The following is a 23,730-nucleotide window of genomic DNA, read 5'->3' as shown; positions in this document are numbered from 1 at the left end:
GGAGCCTCTTCCAGGTGGGATGACAGGGAATAATTCTTTATTTCCATACTGAAACTAAGTAACTGCTTACAAAACCTGCACAGTGCTCCCTTCCCTCCCTCCTTCCACACATCCTGGCCTCAAACTTCCACCAGCACCAGGATTGGGCTTTTTTTGTCAAACCAGTTACAAGCACAAAACAATCTAAAGGCGGAAAACACATGGAATTGGGGAAAAAACTAAACAATAAACTCATGGAGCCATGGGGAAGGTGACGTCTGACTTCCCCTGTGCCAACAGCTACAACAGAGGGGCTTAATCCCACTTGGATAATCCCACACGGATATTCCCACCCACCTCCCACCCCGAATCCCAAAAAATGCCAGCCCCACTTCCAGGGCTACAGGCTGTAGAACTTGAGGCTCCGATCCATGCCTGTGGAAGCGATGAACTTGGCGTGGTGGCCAAAGGCCACTCCCGTGGTCAGGCCGCTGTGCTCTGGGGACGGGAAACAATCCAGAGTCACAATTCCAAGTGGATTTGTCCCATTCCTACCCCGGCCGCTTCCATGATTCCCACAACCCCTCACCTGTGAAGTGGAGGATCTCCGTCCACTGCTTGCAGATGTAGATCTGGACGTCAGTCCCGCCCAGCGCCAGGTAGGTCCCGCTCTGGTCGAAAATCAGGGATTTCACCTGCGGAGAGGAAGCACAACGAGGCGTTGGGAAAGCTCCAAACAGCCTTTTTTTGGGATGCCCCAACCCCTGGAGCAGAGAGGCCATGGAGGGAGGGAAAAAGGGACATCACACACCTCGAAGTTGTTATCCAGCTGCAACGTCTTGAAGTTCTTGAGCTTCCTCAAATCCCAGAGCTTGACTGAGGAGTCGTCGGCTGCCGTGGCCAGGTAGTATCCGTTCTCGGAAAAGGCGATGCTGGTGATGGGGCCCGAGTGTCCCGGGAAGTTGGCCACGTTGGTGCGTTCCTGGGGATAAGGTGGTCAGAGGGAATCGTGGCACTGGAATGTGCCATCGTTCCCAACTGACCTGCATGGTCACGGTGCCACCAGCGGCTGGTCTGGAGCTGGAAGCTTGGGATTTTTGGAGAAAACTTCCAAAAATGTTCCTCAAAGTCCCGCTCCTTGGGACTGATCCCCAAACCGCCCCCTGTTCCTGCACATTCCCATTAGCCCTCACCTTCAGATCCCAGATCTTGATTTGGGAATCCATTGTTCCCGTCCCAAAAATGAGCCCATCTGGGTGGAACTGGGCACAGGTGAGAGCTGCGGAGACAGCGGGAGACTCAGAGGCTTGGGAAGACTGCGAGGGCTGGGAAGACCCCCCAAAAGGGCTGGGGAAGATTTGGAAGGCTGGGAAGGCTCAAGAGGGTTGATGAGGTTGGAAGAGCTGGGGAGATTGGAAGGGTTGGGAAGACTCAGGAAGGTTGGGAAGGCTACCCAGACACCCACCCCCAAAAGGAGTTCCCATGAACTCCAGGAGCCAAGGGATCCCCAGGATGGGGATAATCAACTCCAGGCCTTACCACATCCGGAGCTCTCATCCGTCACCTTGGTGAGGACGCGGCCCGTCTGGATATCCGAGAAAGCCCAGTACTGGGAGAGAGGAAGAGTGTTGGATACGGAAGGGCTGGGAAGCAGAGGTGGGATCGGTGGGACGGGGAGGGATTCACCTGGTCATCCGAGGAGCTGAGCAGGTAATCACCCGTGGCATGGAGGCTGAGCCCAGTCACGGAGCCCTCGTGGGCACGGACCACCTGGACACAGGAGGCGTTGGGAACGGACCAGATCCGGATCGTGGCGTCAGGAGAAGCAGAGAACACCAAGTCCTACAGCAAGACAACACGGGAAGGTTCACACGGGAAGAATTCGGCTCTCCCAGAGCTCCCGATGGGAGATTCCACCAAAGAACGGTGCCGATATCCAAATTTGAGGCATCTTGGAAGTGAGGGAAGAGCTGGGCGCACCTGGGACGGGTGGAAGACGACGCTGGTGACCTTCTTGGTGTGGCCCTTGAGCGTGGCCAGGATCTGCTCCGAGCTCTTGTCGAACACGATGACGTTTTTGTCGGCCCCACCTGGAAAACCGAGCGGGAAGCTGGGATGGGAGTGTGAGGCCAACCCACAAATCCCCTTCAAATTCCTGGTAACAAAGAGAAGGACACCCACTCCCAGGTGGGAAATCCCCAGGAAAGGTCCCTTACCAGTGAGGATCTTGTTGGTGTCGGAAGGACACAGATCCAAGGCAAGGATTCCCGGGATGCTGGCACTGTGCAGCCCCTGTGTGTGGGAGGAGCCCGCCATGTTAACGCCACCGGCTGGAAAACGCTCCCAGAGGGAATCGAGAAGGGATTCCCAGCTCCATGGGAAAAGTTTTCCAGTCCTTTCCCATCCAGGCACTCACCACGTGCGAGGCCACCTGCCGGTACTTGCTGAGTTCCTCCGGCTTCACCAGCTCCTCCGGGACTGTCTTGCCCCTCTGGAAAAAACAGGGATAAATGTCAGCCTTTGCTGGAGCACAGCACATCCCAGCTCCCATGGAATCCTTGGAGAAGGGCACTCACCTTCTTACGCTCCGTGGTCAGCACCGTCGCCTTGTCTTGGAGCTGGAAAACAAGCGGAGGATGGGCACGGACCGGGAATTCTGCCATGGGACAGTGGCAAGAGGGACACATGGAAGATCCCCCCTTACCTTCTGGATGATCTCTGGGGTCATTCCTGCCAGCTCTCCCAGATCCATGGCCTCGCCAGCGCCCTGTGAGGTATGGAGAGACAGGGAATGCGGAGAGGGAATTGGGACGCAACGAGTGGGAAAAGGGTTGGGAAGGAGCAGGCCAAGGGCCGGGATGGGGAGCAGGGACTCACGGCCACGTTGGGCTGCGCCGATGGCACCGCCTGGGGCACGATGAGCCCGGCCTGAGGCTTCAGCGTGGCCAGAGCTGCAAGGACACAACAAGTTTAAGGGGAAACCGGGATAAAGCACTTCCCAGCGCCCCTTCCCGGGAATGCCACGCGTCCCTGTCACCTTCTCTGGCGGCAGTGACCTCCTTGGTGAGGCGGGCGATGACCCTGCAGGCGGCATCGTGCTGGTACAGGGCGTGGGACAGCTCCTGGCGCGTGGTCTGCAGCTGCTGCCGCAGCGTGAAGCTGTGCAGCATCACGGCATCCTGCCGGGAAGCACCGGAGTCAGCCGGGGAACGCCGGGAGCCCAGCCCCGCGCCACGCCCCCCCGGGCACTCACCCACTCGTCCTGCAGGGCTTTCAGGATGGCCGGGATGCTGGTGGCCGAGGGGGGTTTGGGGCGGATCGGGTGCGCAACTGGAAGAAGGGCGGGCACATCATCCATGGCCTCCATATCCCTCTGGATCCCCCCGCTCCCACCCCCCGCCTTTATCCCTCCCTTTCCCAACCTCCACAGCGGAGTTCGGCATCTCACGGCCACCCTCAGCAAACCCCAAAACGCCTCGGGCACCGCCACTCCCGACCCCGGAGCCGCTTCCTCCGCGAGTGCCGCTGTTCCCGGCAGCACCGTTCCCATTCCCCATCCCGGCCCCGGCACCTTTGATGTCGATGAGCTGCTCCTCGGACAGGGGCTGGTTGTTCACGGGGTCGGTGCCGTTCTCCGCGATGTACTTCTCGATCAGCCGCCGCTCGTACACGTGGTTGGACACCGGCGACACGCACGGGTGCTCCGGGACCTCGTTGGAAACTGCGGGGTAAAACAGAGGGATGGGATGGGACGGGAGCGGGGCTTCGGGAACGCCCTGTCCGGTGATCCCCCGGTGACCCCGGCTGTCCCTGCCCCGCAGACCGGGGTCCCCCATTCATTAACGACCCCGCCCCCGCCCCCCCCCCCCCCCCCCCACCGCGGCCGCTCTCTCTCCGCACTCACTGGAGCAGATGAGCGCCATGGTGGAGGCCAGGCGGTCGCGGCGCTCCGGTTACGGCCCCGCTGCCCTTCCGAGGCTGTTTCCGGTTCTCCTTTCCGGTCCGGGGTCCCGGTTCCGGTTCCGGTTGGCGCGCGCGATCCCCCCCCGCGCCGCTCCCGAGCGCTCACGCGGGCGCCGCCGCCGGAACCGGAAGCGCTCCCGGCATCCCCCGCGCTCCCCCCGCCGGCGGGAACGGCGCCTCCCGGCGTGCACCGCGCGCTGCCGCCCGCCTCCGGGTGTTGCCATGGTTACCGCGTTCCCGGCATGCACCGCCGCGGCCCCGGGGACTACAGCTCCCGGCGTGCCCCGCGGCGGAGCGGAGGGAAGCCCCGGTGAGGGGGGGTCGGGGGGGACCCCGGGGTGGGGGGTGGAATTCGGGGAAAATCGGGGGAAAATCGGGGAAAATCTGGGGAAAATGGAGAGAAAAATGGGCGGGGGTGGTCCAGGGGGGGGATAGGCGGGGTGAGGGAGCCGCGGTGGGGGTTCCTGGGGGAATCGGGGGGATCCTGAGGGGTTGAGGGGGGACTGTGGGAGGTGGGTACAGGGGGGACTTGGGGGGATTCTGAGGGGATCAAGGGGATCTTGGAGACCGCGGAGATGTGGGTGGGGTGCGAACAGAGGGATTTGGGGATCCAGGAGGGGTTAGAAGGATCATGGGGGGATTGTGGGGGAATTGTGGGGATCGTGAAGGGTGGAGAGCCCTGAGGGGGGGTGGGCACAGGGGGGATCAGGCGTTTCATGGGGATGGGGGAACTGGGAGGGGCTGGGCACAGAGGGGTTGGGGGGATCCCCAGAGGGTACTGGGGAAGAGTGGGGATCTCGGGGGCTCTCGGGGGTGGCAGTGGTGGCTGTGTCCCATCCCAGAGCACCCCGCTCCCTCCTTTGGGAAGGGGTGCCCCCCCTTCCCAGCCAGGCCCAGTGCCCTTGGCCATGTCCCCGCTGGCTCTTGTCTATCCCAAAAATAGCCGGGACACCCAGGCCTGTGCTGAGGGGGGGGTGGAACTGGGCTGTGGGGCCTCCGCCCTCCCCTCCCGCTGGGGCGACCCCAAAACCAGCAAGCGGACCCCAAAACCAGCAGGGTTTCCGCCTCCCAGCACCCCCAGCTCTCCCTCTCCCCACAGATCCCAGGACCCAGGATGGGGAGTGCTGTGGGGCACCAGGCCCTGCTGGCCCTGCTACTGTGGATCCCGTTCCTCATGGCATCAGCGGGGGACGGAGGCAAGGAGGGCCAGGAGGGGTTCCGGGGACACGCCGCCACCTCCGATGACCTGCTGCTCCGGCTGGGAAGATCTGCTTGGGACACCCTGGAAAACTGGGTGGGACCCCAGCCCCTGCGGATGGTGGCGGAGGTGGGATCCCGATTCCCAAACCTTCCCTGGAGTTCCTTGTGCAGGGACATGGGGGTCTACGCCCTCTTTTCCCACTCCCTTATCCCCATCTTTCCCCGCAGAGCCTCTCTGCTGTCCTCTGGATCGTTTCCTCCGGGATCTCGGCGGCCCTGACCACGCTCTGTGGGATCCTGGGGGATCTCCTGGCTGCTTTCAGCATCAACGGTGAGTGGGATTCACCCCGTGGGACAGCTCCCACCCCCATTCCCGGTTCCACTGCCACCACTGACTCCCAGATCCCATTCCCAGGCCACCAGCTGGTCCGAACAGTGGCGCTGGCTCCCGGAGAAGTACAGAGGGTGCTCCTGTGGGCAGTGGCCGCCCTGGTGGGATCCTGGGTGCTATCGCAGCTCCGAGGCCTGCTGCTCCCGCTGCTCCGCGGGGTGAAGGTTTTCCTTTTCCTCGCAGCCTTCCTGCACGTGGCCACTTCCCAGGAGAGCCCCACAGCGCAGGCAGGAATGCTGCTGGGCCTGTGGGTGCTCTATGCTCTGCTGGGCAGCCTGGTGGCATCCCCGGATCCCAGCTCCCAGCTGGATGCGGCCGTGCGGAGCCTGGAGTGGAAGGTGGAGGAGCTGCGGCGGCGCCAGAAATTCGGGGGGCCCCGGAACCGAGAGGATTGAGCCCCCCTAAAGCTCTCCCAAAGCTTGGCTCCGTTATCCCAAGCATCCCAAGCATGTGTCCCCCCGCACCCCCTCCTCTGCTTCCCAGTTCTCCCAGGGGTCCTGGGAGCCCCCAGTCCCTCTGGGAGCACCCCAAAATCGGGGGCTGTGCCTCACCACAAGTGCCTTCACCCCAAAAGCCCCCATGGGCCTCAAATCCGGGAGAAGAGCTCCCAGGTTCCCTGCTCGCCAGGAATGTTGTCCCAGCCCAGCTGGCTCGGGGTGCAGAGGGGATCCCATTCCCCAGCCCAGGGCCTCTGCTCGTTTTAGGGTCCCCCCACTGTCAGGTTTTGGGTTTTAAGCTGCTTTTTAAACGGTTTTGATAACGTGGTTTGGAATAAAGACGGATTTATCCGGCCGAGCCCCACTGCTTTCCCATGGGAAGGGGGTCAGGCTCAGAGCTGGGCCCCTCAGTCCATTTGGGGGTGGGAAAGAAGGAGGAGGAAGAGGAGGAGAAGGAGGGTGGTTTATCCATGCCAGGATCCCACTGGCCTCTAGCTGTTCCTGCTGTGCTTCCTGCTCGCTCCGTGCCCCTGGCCATGGATGTCCTCATCCTTCCCATGTTCCCAGTATCCCTGGTGGAACCGGGGGAAGAATTCCTACCCTCCTGCCCTGCTCCGGGGGTCTCTGTGTGGCCTGGGGTGTCCGGTGCTGGGTGGGGATGGGAATGGGGTGAGGAGCAGGGATAGAGATGGGGATGGGGAGTGGAATGGGGAATGGTGTGAGGATGAGGATGGGGAGGAGGGATGGGGATAGAAAGGCGGATGAGGATGGGGCTGGGGAGCAGGGCTGCGAATGGGGAGCAGGGTGGGATGTGCCTCGGGCTGTGGAGCAGGAGCCGGAGCGCCGGGCACGGCCGGGCTTTAGGACCCGGCGGGACGAGGCGGCGCCGGTGCCGGTCCCGCCCCGGCCCCATTGTCTGGGCGCGGGGGCGGAGGGACGGGAGGCACCGGCGGAGCGACGGGAGGCACCGGCGGCACCGGCACCGGCGGCACCGGCGGACGGACCGAGCCCCCCGGCCATGGCTCCGGCGCCCCGGCTGGCGCTGCTGGCCGCCGCCCTGCTCTTCCCCCTGGGTAAGTGGGAATGGCACTGGGAATAGCATCGGGAACAGCGCCGGGCACCGGGAACGGCACCGGCACCGGCCCCGCTCCGCAACCCCCCCGCCGTCCTGCTGGGATCCGTTCCCGCGCGGTCCCGCGACCCGGCTCGATTCTCCGCTTTCCCCGCGTTCGGGGTCCTTCCACTCCGCCGGGATCTGCTCCCTCCGGGATCCCGGGAGTCGGGGCGACCTCAACCCCTCCCCCCCCCCCCCCCCCCCCCACCTTCTCTTTCCCCGCGTTCCCCGGAATCCGCGCCCCCTCCACCGCCTGGGATCCCGAGGGGGTCACCCGGAGAACGTGGGATCCGCTGGGATCTCGAGGGGGGAGTCTCCCCGCAATCCCCACGGGAACCCGCCGCCCGAGGGACTCCCGTTCCCCCCGGATCCCGGGATCTGCCTCGCCTCTCCCCGCACACCTGATCGCCCAGGTGCGATCAGTTCCCGGCCGTGAGGAAGCGCTGCCCGGGCATCCAGGTGGGATCTGCTCCCAGTGATGAGGGATCCCTTTGATCTGGGCACCACGAGCCTGGATCCCACCCTGCACGACGCGGTTCCAACCCTCTCCCCATATTCCCGCAGGGAACAGCTGGGGCTGGGAGAACTTAGTGGCCCCCCCAGTCCTGACACAGGGATGGGGTGACCTCAGAATGGGGTGGCCCAGGAAAGGGGGTCACCCTGTGTGGTGCCACAAAGGCGGGCACAAAGACCCCCACTTGCCACCCCAGCGCACCCCGTTCCCGCTGTGTCCCTGTGGGATGTGGCACATCCTTGTCCTTGCAGTGAGGGGTGACGGGGATCCCCCGGATCCCGTGTTCCTGCCGGCGGAGCTGGAGGTCCTTGGGGTGCCCGAGTCCTACCGGCTGCAGAGGGTGGATCAGGATGTGGCCCCCAACTCTTCCCTGCACACCCGCTCCGAGACATTCCTGCTGCTCCGTGCCGGATCCCAGCCCCTGGTCCAGGCCACCTACCCCCCGTTCAGCACCCGCCAGGTAACCGGGACCCCTGTGACCCCTGAGCCACCCCAGGGTGTCCCAGGCCCCGCCACCATCCCGGTGTCCTTGCAGGAGGTGCCCATGGAGAGTGCCCCTGGCTCGGCAGCCTGGGCCATCCGTGCTGTGTCCCTGGAGAGCTCCGTGTCCCCCGCCGAGCCCGTGGCCCGCGTCCTCTTCCATCTGCAGGGGCCTGACTGGATGCCCGGGAAGCGGGATCACGCCGGGGTCTGGGATCATCCCAAGGACTGGGATCACCCTGAGGTCCGGGACCACCCTGGGGGCCAGGGTCACTCCAGGGACTGGGATCATCCCAGGGAGCAGGACCACCCTGGGGTCCGTGATCACCCCAGGAACTGGGATCACCCTGGGGATCATGACCACCCCAGGGACCAGGACCACCCTGAGCAGCGGGACCACCATGGAGTCCAGGATCACTCCAAAGACCGGCACCACCCTGGTATCCACAATCACCCCAAGGACCGGGACCACCCTGTGCAGCAATACCACCCTGAGAACTGGGATGCCCCAATGGATTGGGATCACTCCAGAGCTCGGGATCTCCCCTGCGTCACCCTCCATGCCCACCAGCGCGGGCGGGTGGCCCGGGGGACGTGTCACCTGCAGGTCAGTGCCACCCTGGGGACCTTGGGGACCCACAGCTCCCCCCCACCCTAATCCTGGGATCCCCTCTCTCCTCCAGGCCCCGCTGGGCGTGTGCGTAGTGGAGCTGGAGATTCCTCCACGCTGGTTCTCCCCTGCATCTCTCCATTCCCACCGGAGCCACCGGCGAGATTCCGACTCCGTGGAGCCTCCGGAGCGCCCGGAACCGGCTGAGCTGCGCTACAGCGTGGGGGAGTGCGGGGACCGGGAGCGGGAGGCTCCCAGATTCCTGGGAATGCTGGAGCTGCGGCTGGGAGAGCCGGAGCGGCAGCAGGAGGTGCGGCTGGATGAGAAGGTGCTGCTGCGTGTCCCCAGTGTCCCCCTGCGGCCCGGGCAGCGCTTCACGGCCACCATTGCCCTGCGCCACAACTTCACCGCTGACAGCCTGACCCTGCGGTGAGAGCGGGGACAATGGTGGGACGCCGGTGGGACGTCCCGGTGGGACGCCGGGACAGTGTGGGAACCTGTGTGACGTTTCGTGGCAGTGTGTGGCATGGTGTGACTGTGAGTGACACTATGTGGCAGTCTGTGACATTGTGTGGCTGTGAGTGACACTGTGTGACTATAAGTGACACTGTGTGGCTGTGTGTGACATTGCGTGGCTGTGAGTGACACCGTGTGACTGTAAGTGACGCTGTGTGGCAGTGTGTGACACTGTGTGGCAGTGTGTGGCAGTACGTGACACTATGTGACAACATTTGGCACCATGTGACACTGAGCGATATTGTGTGACAGCATCTGACAGTGTGTAACGCCATCAGACCCTGTGTGACACTATTTGGCACCATCTGACAGGATCTGACACTGTGTGACACTGTGTGACTGTGAATGACACTGTGGGGCACCGTCTGACACCATGTGACACCATCTGACACTGTGTGACACTGTGTGACACTGTGTGACTGAGTGACACCGTGGGACACTGTGTGTCCCCACAGGATCAAGGCCAAGAAGGGCCTGCACGTGGTCTCCGTGCGCCCCGCAATTCCCAGTGCCTGGAGCGCGCACCTGGAGCGTTCCCGTGGTCCCAAGCACTCCACGGCCGTGGTGACGTGCCGGCGGCTCGGGGACATGCCTGCCATCCCTGACAGCTCCAGGTAGGGAATATCCCAGCGCCCCCATCCCAGCGGGAATTGTGGGTTGCTCCACCCTGATCCCGGTGCGCTGCCGCAGGGTGTCTGAGCCGGCCGCGTTCCTGCACCTGGATGTGGCTGTGGAAAATGGGACGGGGGGGCTGGCGCCAGCGCGGCCCCTCACGTGGCAGGTGGAGTATCCTGGCCAGGATCCTGAGGCGCAGAAGGACAAACTGGTCTGGGAAATCCAGGTGTCGGAGCGGGACATCCGCGCCCTCGTCCCGCTGGTGCAGGTGGGTGCCTCCATCCCGTTCTGGCCCTCCATCCCGTGGGAAGTGCCCGCTCATCCCGCCGTACTTCCAGGAGCTGGAGATCCTGAACACGGCGCCGCTGACCGGGATCCCCCGCGTTATCCCGGTGAAATTGGTGGCTGTGGAAGCGGGAGGTGGAGTGTCCGAGCTCACAGATCCTGTGGGATGCGAATCCGCTGACAAGCAGGTGCTGCAGGTGAGTCCTGCCGTCCCCTCGTTATCCTGCCTCACCTGGGAGATTCCTATGGAATTCTATGTGCCCTTGCAGGTGTCGGATTCCTGCGACCTGGTGTTTGTGGGGGGCAAGGAGAGCCGGGGGGCGCGGGGGGCCCGCGTGGATTTCTGGGCGCGCCGGCTGCGGGCGGAGCTGAGCTTCTCTGTCTGGGCTCCGCTGCTCCCGCTCCGTGTCCAGCTGGGAGATCCCGTCCTGGAGCAGCTCCGCGGCTGGAGACTGCCTGGGGGGCCTGACAGGTGAGGCCTGGGGAATGGGATGGTGGGAAAAAGGGGAGACAGGAATGGGGCGGAGAGCTTACACGTGGGGATGCATCGCTGAGTCCCCATGTACTCCTGTGTCCCGGGATTCCCATCACCCTTTCCTGGAATCCCTGTCACCCTGTGCCATGATCTTCTGCCCTGGGATCCCTGTTCCCCTGTCCTGAGACTCCTGTCACCCTGTCCTACAATCCCTGTTCCCCTGCCCCTTGGTGACACTTGTCACCCCATCCTGGGACTCTTGTCACCCTGTCCCGCTGTCCCCAGTGGCACGGTGGAGTCCGAGGACCCTGCAGAGGAGCCGGAGCGGCGGGCGCGGGGCTGCCGGCCCCAGTTCCAGCGCACGGGGCTCCGTGTCCTGGCGCACTTCGTGGCCCACCCTCTGGATGGTGGCCGTCACCTGTCCTACCTGCCCGGCCCCGAGTGGCTCCTGGATGTCACCCACCTGGTGGCCACCCGGACCCGTGTCCAGGACCCACGCGTGGCCTCGCTGGAAGAGGGGGCCGTGGTGGTGGGCCGGGAGCCCGGAGTAACCTCTGTGGAGGTAAAGGGGGTTGTTTGTGGGAATTTGGGGAGTCCTGGGGGGATCTGGCGGTGTGGAAAGGTTGCAGGGATGGAGTTGGGGGCTGGGAATGATCCCAGAGGGAGCTGGGCAGGATACAGAGGGGGAGGGAACTGAGGGGCTGGGACAGGATGGGAAGGGGACACAGTGGCCGTGAGGAAGGTTGGGGGACTCACAAGGCGCTTCCAGGTGCGCTCCCCGCTCTCCGACTCCATCCTGGGGGAGCAGACGCTGGTGGTGTCTGAGGAGAAGGTGACGGTGACAGAGCTCCGCGCCCAGGTGGTGGCCGGGCTCTCCTTATCCCTACGGACACAGCTGGATCATCCTGGCATGGTCACCGCCACCGTCCTGGGGACGCCCACCCTGCAGGTCCTGAAGCAGGTGAGACGGGTGGGGGATCCCCCCGGTGTCCCTGGTGTCCCCCAAACCTCTGCCATCCCGCTTGTCATCCCTCCAGGAAGCCACGCTGTCCGTCTGGCTGTCCTTCTCCGACCGCACGTTGGCCCCGCTCGAGCTCTACGGGTGGCACGACGTGGCCTTGACCGTGACGTCCCTCGACCGCGCCATTGCCACTGTCAGGGGGTCCCCTGGGGTCCCCGCTGCCCACCCCTGGGTGGTGGCCGAGGGGCCGGGCCGGGGGGCCCTGCTCCAGCTCAGCCTGCACCCCCCGGATCCGTGCCGGCGTGGCCGGCACCGCGCGGCCGCCCTGGCCACCGGCACCGCCTGGCTCGAGGTGGGGGTCCCCTCTCCCGGGAGCCCCCGGCCCTTCCCGCGGGCTGAGGGCGCCATGTCCGGGGAAGCGGTGACCGTGGGACAGAGGGACCCCGCGGGCGTGGGGCCGGCGGCCACCAAGCTCCAGGGGTCTTCCTCGGAGGAAGACGAGGAGGAAGGCTATGGACGCAACCGCGCCGGCATGGAAGAGGAGGAGGAGGAGGAGGAGATGGTGAAGGCTCCGGAACGGGTGACCGACCTGGAAATCGGGATGTACGTGCTCCTGGGAGTCTTCTGCCTCGCCATTTTCATCTTCCTCGTCAACTGCATCTTCTTCGTGCTCCGCTACCAGCAGAAGGAGCTGCCCGAGCCGGGTGGGGCCCCCTCGGCCCCACAACCCCACAACTGGGTCTGGCTGGGCACTGACCAGGAAGAGCTGAGCCGGCAGCTGGATCGGCAGCAGATGGATCGGCCGCAGCTGGATCGCCGGCAGCCAGAACCCCTGGCACCCCCGGGCCCCTCCTGCGGCTGCGGGAGTCCCCCGGGCTCCGGCGAGGACGGGGCTCCCCCCGGCTCCCCGGCTCCCGGAGCGCCGCCGCCCCGCAAGGAGGGATCGGCTCCGGGCGGCGGCCGCAGGAAGCGGGTGGAGTTTGTCACCTTCGGTCCCCCCCGCGTCCCCGAGGAGCCTCCCCCGGCCGCCCCCCACGTCCAGTCCATCCTGGTGGCCAGCGAGGACGACATCCGCTGGGTGTGCGAGGACATGGGGCTGCGGGATCCCGAGGAGCTGCGGAGCTACATGGAGAGGATCCGCGGCAGCTCCTGACCCCAAGGGGGCGACTCCCGGACCCCCCCCAATTCCCGGGCAAACCAGTAAGGGCCCGACCTCCTCCCCGTGCCGCGCTGGGGGGACACCGACCCCTCTTCCCAGCGGGATGTGCCGGGGACCACTGGTGGCCTCCTGGGACCGCCCCGAGGCGCCCACAGAAGGTGAGGGGGAGGGGGGGGTCTCCCAGCCCCGTCCTTGCGGGATCCCGGCGGCACCGGGGAGGAATTTGGGATGCTCTTACTGCTTTGGGTCTCATTGCGACATGGTGTTCATAGTGGTGATGATGATGGTGGTGATGATTCCTGTGGTCTGATCCCGGGGAGGATCCCGTATCCCCCCCACCTTCACCCCGGCCACCCATCCGTTTTGTACACATTTTTTTACCGGGAACGCCCGGGAAGGGGCTGCCAGGGACTGGTATTTATGGAAAATTTTTAATTCTGACGTTGTTACAAAAATAAAGTATTTAAAAAAAAAAAAAATTGGCAGTCCCCTCCCCCCCCCCACGCCGTCTCCTCTGATCCCAACACCAGGTCCCACCCTGCCCCCGTGGCAGTGCCAGGCTCCCGGGAATGGGGACATGCCCTTGACCTTGGCTCCACGTGGGAGCTGGTCACGGGATTGGATCCCGGACTGGGCCTGGCCCTGGCCCAGCCAGGGTCACCTTGGGATAAGGGATCTCCCTCCTCCCTCTCCTGCCATCCTCCTCCTCCACCTTTCCAGCCCCAACACCAACCCCGACATTCCCAAATATCCCCTCAGCAACTGGAATTGGCCAGCACATCCCTTTATTTAGGGGTGCCATGGGGATTCCCACTCTTCCAGCTTCCCAGTAAGTCCCACCAATCCCAAGACACCCTGGGTAATAGCAGGAGATCCCTCACCCCATCACCCTGCTCCCCAAACCTTCCCAAAACCCTGCTGAGATGGGATGACCGGGGTCCTGTCCTCCATTCCCAAAACCCCGGGTCCCCAGGTGCCCTCACCCACGGTGGGGGATCAACATCTCCTGGGATGCCCCACCTCCCACCCATGGAAATTCTGACCTTATCCCTCACGTCATACTCCTGGAGGGTCCTGGGGTGGTCCTGGATGTGCTGGAAGATGCTCAGGATGTGGAGGTGCAGGTAATGTTGACTCCAAAAATCAGGGAGAAGGGGAGAACTCCTGGCCCTTCTCCATCACCCCACTGATGTCCCACAGCTCGGGAGACCCCAAGCCCCCCTGCCACCAAATCCACAACCTGGAGGCTCAAACGAGCTGCAGATCAGGATGGCTCCAACAGATCCTTGTCCCCCGGGGTGGGAGCACCAGATCCACGAGGCTCCCGTGCCCCGGAGGGTCTGCGGGGTGCCCAAAACCCTGTTTCCTCCCTGGTGGGGCAGGATGGAGCCACCCCATCACCCTCCTCCACCCTGCAGCACTGAGTCGGCTTCCTGCCCTCCGCCACAGTCCCAGAGCTGCCGGAGCGAGGGGACACGGCCAAGCCATGTCCCCGAGCTGCTGAGACAGGGACCCCCCCGAATCCCAGATCCCTGAATCCCATGGGGCTGCCCCGCTGATGGGATGGGGGGGTTCTGCCTGCTCTTGGTGGCTCTTTCTGCCGTGGCACCTGCACGAGGTACGTCACCGTCCCCATCCTGGCCCTTCCTGTCGCTCTCTTGGGACCTCGGGGTGGTGGAGCCGCTGATTTGGGGGTCAGGGACCTGCCACCTCCCTGGGATGGGGAGCACCAGGGGTCCTGGGGGGTCCCCGATGTGGGTGTCATGGGTGGAGGATGCTGCCCCCCAACCGACTGGGATGGAGGGAAAGGGATCCCCTACAAGGGTATCCCAAGGCTTGGGGATCCTCCGGAGGGTTAGGGCCCCCCTGGATCCCCCAAAAGCACCCTGGGAACCCCTAAAAGGGGACCCCAAGCCCTTAAAAGTGCTCTCAGAGCCATCCCACCTACAATCCCTGTGGGAATGGGGTGACACTCAGGGCCTGAAGCCCATCCTGTCTCCCATGTACCCTGTAGATGGTTTTGGGATGTGAGGCCTCCTGTCTCCCCCCCTATCCCAGCAGGATTTAGGATGGTTTGGCTGCTGAAATGGCTGCCAGGAGCTGCCTCGAGGCCTCCAATCGATGGGGGAACGGCCCTATCACCCCATTTCCGCCCTTCTCACACCTCTGTCTCCACCTGGGGCAGCTCATTCCCACCTTCTCCCCTCATCCCTGACCTTTTCCTTGAACATTTGAACTCCAATCCACACCCCACCAGCTCTGGTGGCTCTTCCCAGGATTCCCACCCAAGCAGCCCCCTGGATGCCGCACTTCCGGGGGTGAATCCTTCCCCCTGGAGGAACCAAATGGGGAATTTTTAGGGATAACTGGATCATCCACTCACCTGTGGCTCTGGAATGGGTGCAGGCAGGTGGGTACAGGCAGGTCCAGCCCCTCTGTGTCCGCAGGGATCAACCGGAAGGCGGGAACAACGCAGATGCGGGATGGCATTCCAAATTTCATCTCTTCCACTGGTGAGTCGTGTCCCAGTATTCCCACATTTAAGGCCAAATTCTCCCTGCAGATCCCACACCGGGATTTAGCCCTGGGAAACATCCTGGGGCACACAGGGATTGATTTTTGGGATGCAACAGCTCTGTGACCACATTGCCAGAGCTTGGGGGGACTCCCACTGTGCCACTCACAGCTGGGAGAATCCTCTGGGCCATGTTTGGGTGGGATTGGGATGCACCCCTCCAAACTGGGAATCCTGGGGGGCTCAGCCCCTCATCCCTCTGCCCTTTCTCCCCCACAGAAACGACGGGAGCTCCCACTACTCCGACTGGGAACACCTCGGTGACACCGGGTGAGTGCGGGAGGGCGAGTGACATCCTCACGCCCACTTCTTGGGATTTTTTGGGACAAGGCCAGCTCACCCTTCCCGGTGCATCTGCCAGGTCCCAGAGCGCTCCGGCTGGCGGGCGGCCGGAGCCGCTGCGAGGGCCGTGTGGAGCTGGAGCAGGAGGGGACGTGGGGGACAGTGTGTGACGACGGCTGGGACATTCCCGACGCCGACGTCGTGTGCCGCCAGCTCCGGTGCGGCCACGCCGTGAGAGCCCAGGGCAGCGCCGCCTTCGGCCGCGGGCACGGCCCCATCCTCCGGGATGAGGTGGGGTGCGAGGGACACGAGCGGCACCTCTGGGAATGTCCGGCCGCGCCGGAGCACGACTGCAGCCACAAGGAGGATGCCGGCGTCGTTTGCTCAGGTGGGTTTGGAATATTCCGGAGCTGGGGATGCGGGCGGCGCGTCCCGAACTCTGCGCTCTTCCCGCAGAGCACCAGGAGTGGCGGCTCTCCGGAGGCCGGGACGGATGCGCCGGCAGGGTGGAGGTGTTTTTCCGTGGCATTTGGAGCACGGTGTGTAACAGCACCTGGTATGAGCTGGAGGCCACGGTGCTGTGCCGGACGCTGGGATGCGGGAACGCGCTCCAGCGGCCCTCCTTCGGACACACGCTTCCCGGGAAGATGGTGTACCTGTGCGGGAGCCTGCAGCCCTCGCTGGCACAGTGCCGCTGGGCCTTCAATAAATCCGCTCCGTGCTACCAATCCTGGGCAGCCGGGGTCATCTGCAACGGTACGGGATCGGGATCCTTCCCGCTGGCATGTGAGGCACGGCCTGGGTCCCGCCCTCTCCCAAGCATCCCTTTCCTGCCCCCGCCTTTTCCAGGCTCCCAGGGTTTGGAGACGCCGACGCCCACGGCTGAGGTGACGCCCGGGAACGTCACGGTCCGGCATGGTGAGTGTCCGAGCCCCCGGCGGCCGTTCCCTGGGATCGGGGGGAAATTCCATAGGGGAAAGATTTATGTGGGATGAGCTGTGTCCGTTCTCTGTCCCAGCCGAGGAGGGGACCCCAGCCTTGGGGACACCTGCCCTGGACAGTCCCCTCTTTGTCCTGTGCCTGGTGCTGGCGGCGCTGCTCCTGCTCTCCGTGCTGGCCTTTTCCGCCGCCCTGCTGAGGCTGAGGAAGAGGAGCGGTAAGGAATTCTGGATCCGGTCACTGGAACTGGGACACAGTCCCCACTTTTTGGGCTCAGCTCAGCCATGGAGTGGGTGCATCCCCTTGTCCCCACAGCCATGTCCTCCTTGGGAATACCCATGCCAGTCCTGGGGACCCACAGATCCCAGAGCCCTGACGCGACCTCCGGCATCCCCAAGGACTACAGGGAGACTCCCACCAGCCTTCCCAAAGGATCAGGTGGGTCTGGCAGGTCCCCCTGGGGCTGTGGAGCAGGAGGTCCCGGCTGGTGACAGATGCCACATCCACTTGTCACCCCCCAGACCTGCTGGTCACAGCCATTTCCAAGGATTCTGATTCCGACTCGGAATATTATGAGTTCAGCAGCAAGCCTCCTGTCGCCCTCTCCACCTTCTACAGTGAGCATCCCACTTCCTCTGGGATCCCTGACACCCTGTCCTGGGATCCCTGTCACCCAGGATGTCCCCACCCCTCTCCCCTTCCTGCAGACTCCCTGCGCCGGCATCCCAGGGAGGATCTTCTCCCTCTGAGACGCAGCCAGGACAGGATGGAGCCTTTCCCTGAGGACGGTAGGACACGAGGGGGCTCTATCCCATGGACGGGAGGGTGGCCACCCCCCGTTCCCATATCCTCGTTCCCACATTTGGTGTCCTTGTTCCCACAGAGCCGGCCAGGCCGAGCCCCGCCTTCCGTGGCTCCTCCAGCTCATCCTCCTCCTCATCCACGGAGCCCTGTTGGAACGGCAGCATTCCCCCTCCATCCCAGAGCACCCACTGGGACCCGGCAGGCACTGGCCATGGCTATGGCGCAGGTGGGAAGGGTGGGAGTGGGGATGGGAGCAGGGATGGAGCAGGCATGGGGAGAGAGCCCAAGGATGGGAGCAAGGGACGCGGAGACCACAGGGATGGGGAAGGAATGGGGGTTCAGGGATGGGAGCGGGGATAGAGCAACCCCAAGGGTGGGGACAGGGATGGGCTCAACCTCGGTGAGGAAAACGGGACCCCATGGAGTGGGAGTGGGGATGGGAAGTGCCAGTCGGTGACCCTGTTCCTCCCAGTTCCCCCAGTTCCCCCGGCAGCGCCCGCCCCAGTGCCCTCCCAGCCCTGGGCACCTGCGGCTCCGGCAGATCCCGATCCCGACGGCAGCTCCAGCACCTCCTCGGGGGAGTGGTACGAGAACGTACAGGAGACGGAGCCCCCCGGAGACCTCTCCTCACGTCCTGGTGAGGATCCTGCGTGGAAGGGGGGACACAGGGAATTTCAGGAATTCCCCAATCCTCCTGAATGGCTCTGTCTCCGCAGGCTGGTTGGATCCATCCTGTCCCTCAGGGGAACACGTGGAGGATCCCGACTTTTCCGAGGGCAGCGACTACGACGACATCCAGGACTCTGCCTACTAAGCCTGTCCCACCACTCCAGAGGCCAAATCTCCTGGAATTCTCCGGCTGTCTCCTTCGGAATTCTTCAACCATCTCCTCCGCGCTACCATTAAAAGCTCTTCCCACCATGTCCCTTGTCCATAGGAGTGGCCACCACGTGCTCCCACTTGTCCACCAGGTGACCCAAGGATGGCCAAATATCCCATTCCCAACCCACGGGAGCAGGGAAGGGGGCGGCAGCACTGGGGGTGGAAATTAAACTGCAGCAAGGGGGGACATGGATGTCCCTTGTGTCCCCCCAGAGCTTCCCTACACCCCGCTGGGACAGTCCCCATCCCGGGAACACACTGTCCATAAATCCCATCCGGGGGGCTCCAGGGATGCTAGAAGGGACGACACCGAGGTGCCACCCCAAACTCACCAGATGGTGCCCTATAGGGGGTGGGATACAGCCCCCAAACCCTCCAGCATCTCCCAATCCATCCACATCCCAGCTTTGGGATTTGGGTGTGCTCCCGGCTGGGAGGGGGCACAGCACCCACCTGTCACCCTGGGATCGGGACCGTCCTGCCCCCGGCCCTCACCCCACTTCCCGCCACCCATCCCAAGCCGGCTGCTCCTGCCCCGGCCCTGCCACCGGATTTCTGTCTCCCCGGGGAGGAGGTTGGGGTTCAGCCGCACCCCAAGTGGAAAATGTGGGCCCCCCCCACATCCTCCAGCTGTTTGCCGAGCGAGAGGCCCCGCACAAAGGAGCCGCAACAACGGAGGAAATCCCAAAATAGCAGCAAAACCCCGACAAAGGGCACGGGGCGAGAGCCGAGAGCAGAGCGGGCACGGGGCGGGCACAGGGGGTGCCCCAGCCCCCCTCCTGGCCCCGGGTGCCGGAGGGGGCTGGGAGGGAGGTGATGGTGTTGGGATGGCCGGGATTGTGGCATGGGCAGGCCTGGGGGGATGGATGAGTTGGAGGAGGGTGGTCCTGATGCCCTGGGGGGGGTTCCCAAAGTCCAGGGGGTATCGATGTCCTGGCTGGGATCCCAATGTCCAGAGGGCCAGCAGTGTCCTGAGGGTGCGGATTCCCGGCAGGGCACCAATTCCCTGCGGGTTCCGATGCCTTTGGAGCGTGACAAGCCAGCCCGTGGCCCCCCCGGCGAGGTGTCACCTCCACCCCCACACAGCCACATCAGCACCAACAGTTCCTCCGAGCCGCTCCCGCCTGGAAAATCCCCCTTTTCCCCATCGCCGCCATCCCGGCAGCGTGCCGACAGCCGCCGAGCCCCTTCCCGCTCGCTCCAAAGGCGGCTCCTGCTTTTTGGAAGGCTCCTCACGGCAGGCAGCGTTGTCAGCGCTTCCCAGCGCCCCCCAAACTCCCCCTCGGGAAGAGATTCCAATCATCCCGAGCTGCTGGAGCTGCTGCCGCGGCATGCTCAAGATGCTGAGCTGGCTCGCAGCGCCCGAGGCAAGGCGGATGCTCAATCCGAGCCCAAATCCCATCCCTGGGATCTCACGGCCTCCAGAGGCAGTCATGGCTCTGAGGGAGCCCCGTATCCATGGGGGTCACACCCCCTGGATAACAGGACCTTTCCTAGAGGTACCCTGGGATGTTTGGGGTGAATCCCAAATTTCAGGTTGATTTAGGGGGATTGAGGACCCTCCAGTGAGTCCTGTAGGAGCAGGCCTGGGAATCGCACCCCTTTTCCAGGGAATTTTCAAAGCCAAAGTGGGTGGGGGGCAGCTGTGGGACCCCCATGTGGGATATCCCAACAGGGCCTGCTCCCACCAGGATCAGCAGGACCCCTGGGATAACCGGGGTGGGAACAAGTGGTGGCTACAGGGAGCACCCAGGTGCTGAGATCCTGCTCGAGGCTTGGGGACTGGAGCATCCATGGATGGTGGAGCAGGACAGGATGGGAAGTTCCATCCGTGTCTCCTTCCAGCAGGAGCACCACGGGGTCAGTGGAAAACAGCTGCCTCATTAGCATGCCTGACCTGGATTCAGAGCGATTAATTAGGGCACAATCAATCAACGCCTCTGCCCTCCCCAGCTCCTGCACCGCTGGTGCCCCATGGGCCCTTGCAGGGGTGTAGGGTGTCCCTGGAATGCCAGAACCCGGGATGTGCCTGGATAAAACCTTCCCCCATCCCATTCCTGGTGATTTAGGGGATGCCAGGATGGGCATCAACTCCTCTGCATCCCCGGGGGGCTCGGGGACCCCCAACTCTCCCTGGGCACTGGATATATTCACCACCTCCCTTTCCCAGAGCTGTGGACATCCTGGGATTTGGCGGGAGCTGCACCCCACAAGTTTCTCAGCCCTTTCCCCTCGTGCTTGGCGGGACCCGGGGAGGCAACGGAGCCTTCAAACGGGGCCCAGAGGTGACGTCAAAAAACCACAGAGGGAGGAAAAACAGCCGGTTCCTGCCCGGGCCCCCTCCCTCGCCTGCTCCCGGCCGGGCAGCGGAGGCGGCGGAGCCTCCGGAGCCCCCCGTGCCCCCCATCCCGCCACCGGAGCCCATGGCAACCCGGCTGCCCATCCTGTGCCTCCTGCTGGGAATGTGGGGTGAGTACCAGGCGCCCCAACCTCGGCACAGCCCTCAAATCTCGTGGCACAACCCCTCGCCCCGGTTTTCCCACTCCGGGCGGAATCGGCTCCGTGGAGTCACGGCTCCACCCTGGGTGAGCCACAGTGTGGGGCTCGGGGTGGGCAGCACCCTGGTGACCCCCCACCCCCCTCCCCACACCACTCCGAGGGTCCCCAGGGTCCCGAAGATGGAGCCAGTGGTGCTGGGGGCAGCCAGGTGTCCCCCCATCCTCATTCCCTGCCGGCTCCCGCCCTTCCCTCCATCCACATGGCGCCGTTCCCGAACATTCCACCCAGGAGCGGGGCTAATTAGCCGTGATTAGCAGGTCCCTCCATCTTTTCTCAGCCCTAAAGATCCCCCAGCAGATGGACAGGGAGGCAGCAAATCGCCTTTCTCCCCCCCAGAAATCCCAGTTTTCCCACAAAATCCCCCTTTTCCCCAAAACAACCATCGATGGAGCCGCTGTCCCAAACTCGGGGTGCCCAGGGCGGGACGCGGGATTGACACCCCATTTCCGCTCCTTCCCACAGCCGTCCCTGACCGTGGAGCAGCCATCTGGATCCCTAGAGGTGAGAATTTGGGGAGCAGCCCCTTGGGAATGCCGCCCCAGCTCCGTGAGTACGGCGGGCGCTGGAGTTGCATCATCCGGAAGCGGAGCCGCGGGGTCCCAGCTCAGCCCCCCACCTTCCCTCGACCCCTCCACGCTCCCATTCCTTGCGCTGCTTCCCAAGACCCCCACCAAGGGTTTTTCCATCATTCCCAGGGTGAAAAGCCACCGGGGAAGGGAAGGAAAGCCCCTGATGATGGTGTTTTCCCGGTGTTTTCCTGCAGAGGCCCCCCTGAGACTCACCAGAGGCGGCTGCCGCTGCACTGGGATACTGGAGGTGAACTGGGAAAACCAATGGAGGCAAATTTGCTGGGAGAGCGTGAGTGTGGACGACCTGGATTGGATCTGCCAGCGGCTGGAGTGTGGCCCCCTCTCCTCTGAGCCCCTGGAGCTCATCATTCCCACTGGGAAGGGGCCGCTCAGGCAGGCCAGGAGGTGCTGGAGGCCACCGCAGCCACTGGGATGCCACTGGGAGCTGGAGAACTGCACGGTGCACGTCATTGTCTCCTGCAGAGGTGAGCCTGGACCCCTAGCTCGGCCCCCTCATCCCGAGGGATCATCCATGCCCACGTGGCCCCGTCTCTTCTCATTCCAGAGGCGGTGAAAACCACTCCCAAACCCCCACCGGCGCCCCCCACCACCACCCCAGAGCCCACAGGTAGGTGCCTCATGCCGTGGGACCCACAGCATCAAACGTGGGGACTTCCCGCTCAATCATGGAAAATAACGCCATCCCGATCCGTAACGCTTCCTCTTCCATTGCCACTCCCTCTGCAGGACCCCCCCGGCTGCGGCTGGTGGACGGCAATTTCAGCTGCTCCGGCTTCCTGGAGCTGCACAAGCAGGGGCTGTGGGGGGCTGTGGCGAGCGTCCCGCACATCTGGCCACACCTGGCCACCCTCATCTGCCGGGAATTGCGCTGTGGCACCGCTGGGAACAGCCACGGCGAGCCGGATCCGGGGATCCACCTGCCGGTGCGGTGGGAGGCAGTGGATTCCTGTGGGAGCCACTCCCTGCTGGACTGCTTCAACAGGACCAGCTCCCGGGGGAAAACGCCCGCCTTCGTCACCTGCTCAGGTGAGAGCGATCCTGGAGCATCCATGATTTCCCGCTCCGGTGGGATATCCCGGGGGGCTTGTGGGGCCAGAGCAGGGAACCAACCCCATCCCCGCCCGCCCCACAGGCCCCATCCACCCACTCCCGCTCTTCCTCTCCGGGGTGCGAAGGCAAAACAGGAAATCTCAGTTCCCGGCAGAGGAGGATGCGCTGGGGAGGGAGAGTGGCCGTGGCAGCATCCCAAATTCCAGCTGGGAGTGGGGAACACGGGCAGGGAGCAGGCTCTGAGCATCCTGCTGCGGGCAGCTCCCTGAGCACCTTCCATCTCCCTGCTCCCATCATCTCCCTGCCTCGGGCATGGCGCTGGACGTCTTCCCTGCCACAGGCCTCTCCCTGTCCTTTTCCATGAGCATTTCCCTGGAGATCAGCTCGGTGCCAGCTCCGTGGCATGGAGAGCCAAGCCACGAGGCTCGGAGCAGGCTCCATCTGGCCCAGCTTGGAATGCCGTGGGATTTGGGGGGTTTAAGGGGCTGGGGCAGCTGGCAGAGCCAGCTTCCATGCTGCATTTCCCATGGGAAGAGTGCGAAGCTCCTCCATGCCTGGCTCTGGGAGGCACGAGGGGAGATGCCGGGAGCATCCCCATGCCACGAGCCTGTGCTGGATAAGGAGGAGGAGCACGTGCCAGCGGAATCCCTGTGGATCTCTCATCCCTGTGGATCTCATCCCTGTCTGCCTGGGGCTCCGACTCCTCTCTCCCTGTGGCTCTTCCTCCCATGGGTCCGACCCCTCTCCATGCATCTGACTCCCTTCTCCTTGTGGATTTCACCCCTCGCCGTGGGTCTGACCTCTCCCTGTGGATCCAACCCTTCTCCTCATGGATCTGCTTCTCTCTCCCGCAGATTCCCAGCCGCGGGCCCTGCGGAGGCTGGCGGCCGGCCCCACTCCCTGTGAAGGGGACATCCAGGTATTCCACGCAGGACGGTGGCAGGATCTGTGTGACTCCGGAGCAGCGCGGCGAGCCGAGCGTGGCCGGCAGATCTGCCGGGAGCTGGGCTGTGGGAATCTCACTTCCAGCATGGAAATCCGGGAGCCTCCCTTGACGGGAGTCACCTGTGGGATCGGCCCCCTGCACCTCTGCCAGCCCAAGCTCGGGAACATCCGGAGCTGCTCCCGGACCAGAGTCGTGTGTAAGCCACGTGATCCGTGCGGTGCTGGGAGCTGGAATTCCCACACCTCTGGAGTGGGCAGGGATGGGGGTGGATGCCACGTGGGATTCAGGCTCCTGGAAGGGTGATGGGTGCTCCCACCCTGGCACCAACCTCCAGCTGGGCACATCTGGTGACATCCATGCTCTTCCCAGGCCAGGATTCGAAGCCGCTTCCTGCCGGGACATCC

At 64.1% G+C, this 23,730-nt stretch overlaps 5 protein-coding genes across 7 annotated transcripts in view; 4 read left to right on the top strand and 1 right to left on the bottom strand.

Annotated features, from left to right (window-relative positions):
* Positions 1 to 26: 26 nt before the first annotated feature.
* Positions 27 to 4,065, bottom strand: PRPF19 (pre-mRNA processing factor 19). Its single transcript, XM_082282845.1, has 16 exons — positions 3,884 to 4,065; positions 3,551 to 3,700; positions 3,233 to 3,309; positions 3,017 to 3,158; positions 2,857 to 2,930; positions 2,684 to 2,746; positions 2,556 to 2,597; positions 2,396 to 2,470; positions 2,196 to 2,271; positions 1,960 to 2,069; positions 1,666 to 1,821; positions 1,519 to 1,588; positions 1,173 to 1,258; positions 791 to 961; positions 569 to 674; positions 27 to 477 (listed from the first exon to the last, which is right to left on the bottom strand). The coding sequence occupies exons 1-16, from the start codon at positions 3,900 to 3,902 to the stop codon at positions 380 to 382; spliced, it is 1,515 nt and encodes a 504-aa protein (XP_082138971.1). The 5' UTR covers positions 3,903 to 4,065; the 3' UTR covers positions 27 to 379.
* Positions 4,066 to 4,120: 55 nt separating this feature from the next.
* TMEM109 (transmembrane protein 109) lies at positions 4,121 to 6,325 on the top strand. The gene is made up of 4 exons (XM_082282864.1): positions 4,121 to 4,252; positions 5,042 to 5,269; positions 5,371 to 5,473; positions 5,558 to 6,325. Exons 2-4 carry the CDS (start codon positions 5,057 to 5,059, stop codon positions 5,926 to 5,928), a joined length of 687 nt encoding a protein of 228 aa, XP_082138990.1. The 5' UTR covers positions 4,121 to 4,252; positions 5,042 to 5,056; the 3' UTR covers positions 5,929 to 6,325.
* Positions 6,326 to 6,770: 445 nt separating this feature from the next.
* On the top strand, positions 6,771 to 13,142 carry TMEM132A (transmembrane protein 132A). Of its 3 annotated transcripts, none has more exons than XM_082282959.1 (11): positions 6,771 to 7,043; positions 7,850 to 8,058; positions 8,134 to 8,685; positions 8,762 to 9,117; positions 9,660 to 9,818; positions 9,895 to 10,087; positions 10,158 to 10,301; positions 10,374 to 10,576; positions 10,865 to 11,141; positions 11,349 to 11,540; positions 11,617 to 13,142. In XM_082282959.1, exons 1-11 carry the CDS (start codon positions 6,989 to 6,991, stop codon positions 12,691 to 12,693), a joined length of 3,417 nt encoding a protein of 1,138 aa, XP_082139085.1. In that variant the 5' UTR covers positions 6,771 to 6,988; the 3' UTR covers positions 12,694 to 13,142. The 3 variants fall into 3 exon arrangements, with proteins under 3 accessions (XP_082139085.1, XP_082139084.1, XP_082139083.1); XM_082282958.1 differs by lacking the exon at positions 6,771 to 7,043 and having other exon boundaries at positions 7,099 to 8,058; positions 8,134 to 8,322; positions 8,448 to 8,685; XM_082282957.1 differs by lacking the exon at positions 6,771 to 7,043 and having other exon boundaries at positions 7,099 to 8,058.
* Positions 12,803 to 18,155, top strand: CD6 (CD6 molecule; the record flags this gene model as incomplete). The annotated part of the gene is made up of 13 exons (XM_082284378.1): positions 12,803 to 12,857; positions 15,147 to 15,212; positions 15,494 to 15,544; positions 15,636 to 15,944; positions 16,013 to 16,312; positions 16,406 to 16,474; positions 16,575 to 16,712; positions 16,811 to 16,933; positions 17,017 to 17,112; positions 17,203 to 17,283; positions 17,379 to 17,525; positions 17,772 to 17,936; positions 18,016 to 18,155. The coding sequence occupies 13 exons, from the start codon at positions 12,803 to 12,805 to the stop codon at positions 18,111 to 18,113; spliced, it is 1,698 nt and encodes a 565-aa protein (XP_082140504.1). The 3' UTR covers positions 18,114 to 18,155.
* Positions 18,156 to 20,604: 2,449 nt separating this feature from the next.
* CD5 (CD5 molecule) overlaps positions 20,605 to 23,730 on the top strand; it is a gene marked incomplete at both ends in the record, with an annotated part of 4,333 nt that continues 1,207 nt past the window's right edge. Inside the window, 5 exons of the mRNA XM_082284376.1 lie at positions 20,605 to 20,650; positions 21,504 to 21,794; positions 21,875 to 21,937; positions 22,057 to 22,356; positions 23,235 to 23,522. Coding sequence (XP_082140502.1) covers positions 20,605 to 20,650; positions 21,504 to 21,794; positions 21,875 to 21,937; positions 22,057 to 22,356; positions 23,235 to 23,522 — 988 coding nt within the window. The remainder of the gene's footprint in view (positions 20,651 to 21,503; positions 21,795 to 21,874; positions 21,938 to 22,056; positions 22,357 to 23,234; positions 23,523 to 23,730) is intronic.

This window comes from Coloeus monedula (assembly GCF_965178545.1).
Source record: "Coloeus monedula genome assembly, chromosome: 6".
Classification (NCBI taxonomy): domain Eukaryota; kingdom Metazoa; phylum Chordata; class Aves; order Passeriformes; family Corvidae; genus Coloeus; species Coloeus monedula.
This window is presented reverse-complemented; position numbering and strand designations above follow the sequence as displayed.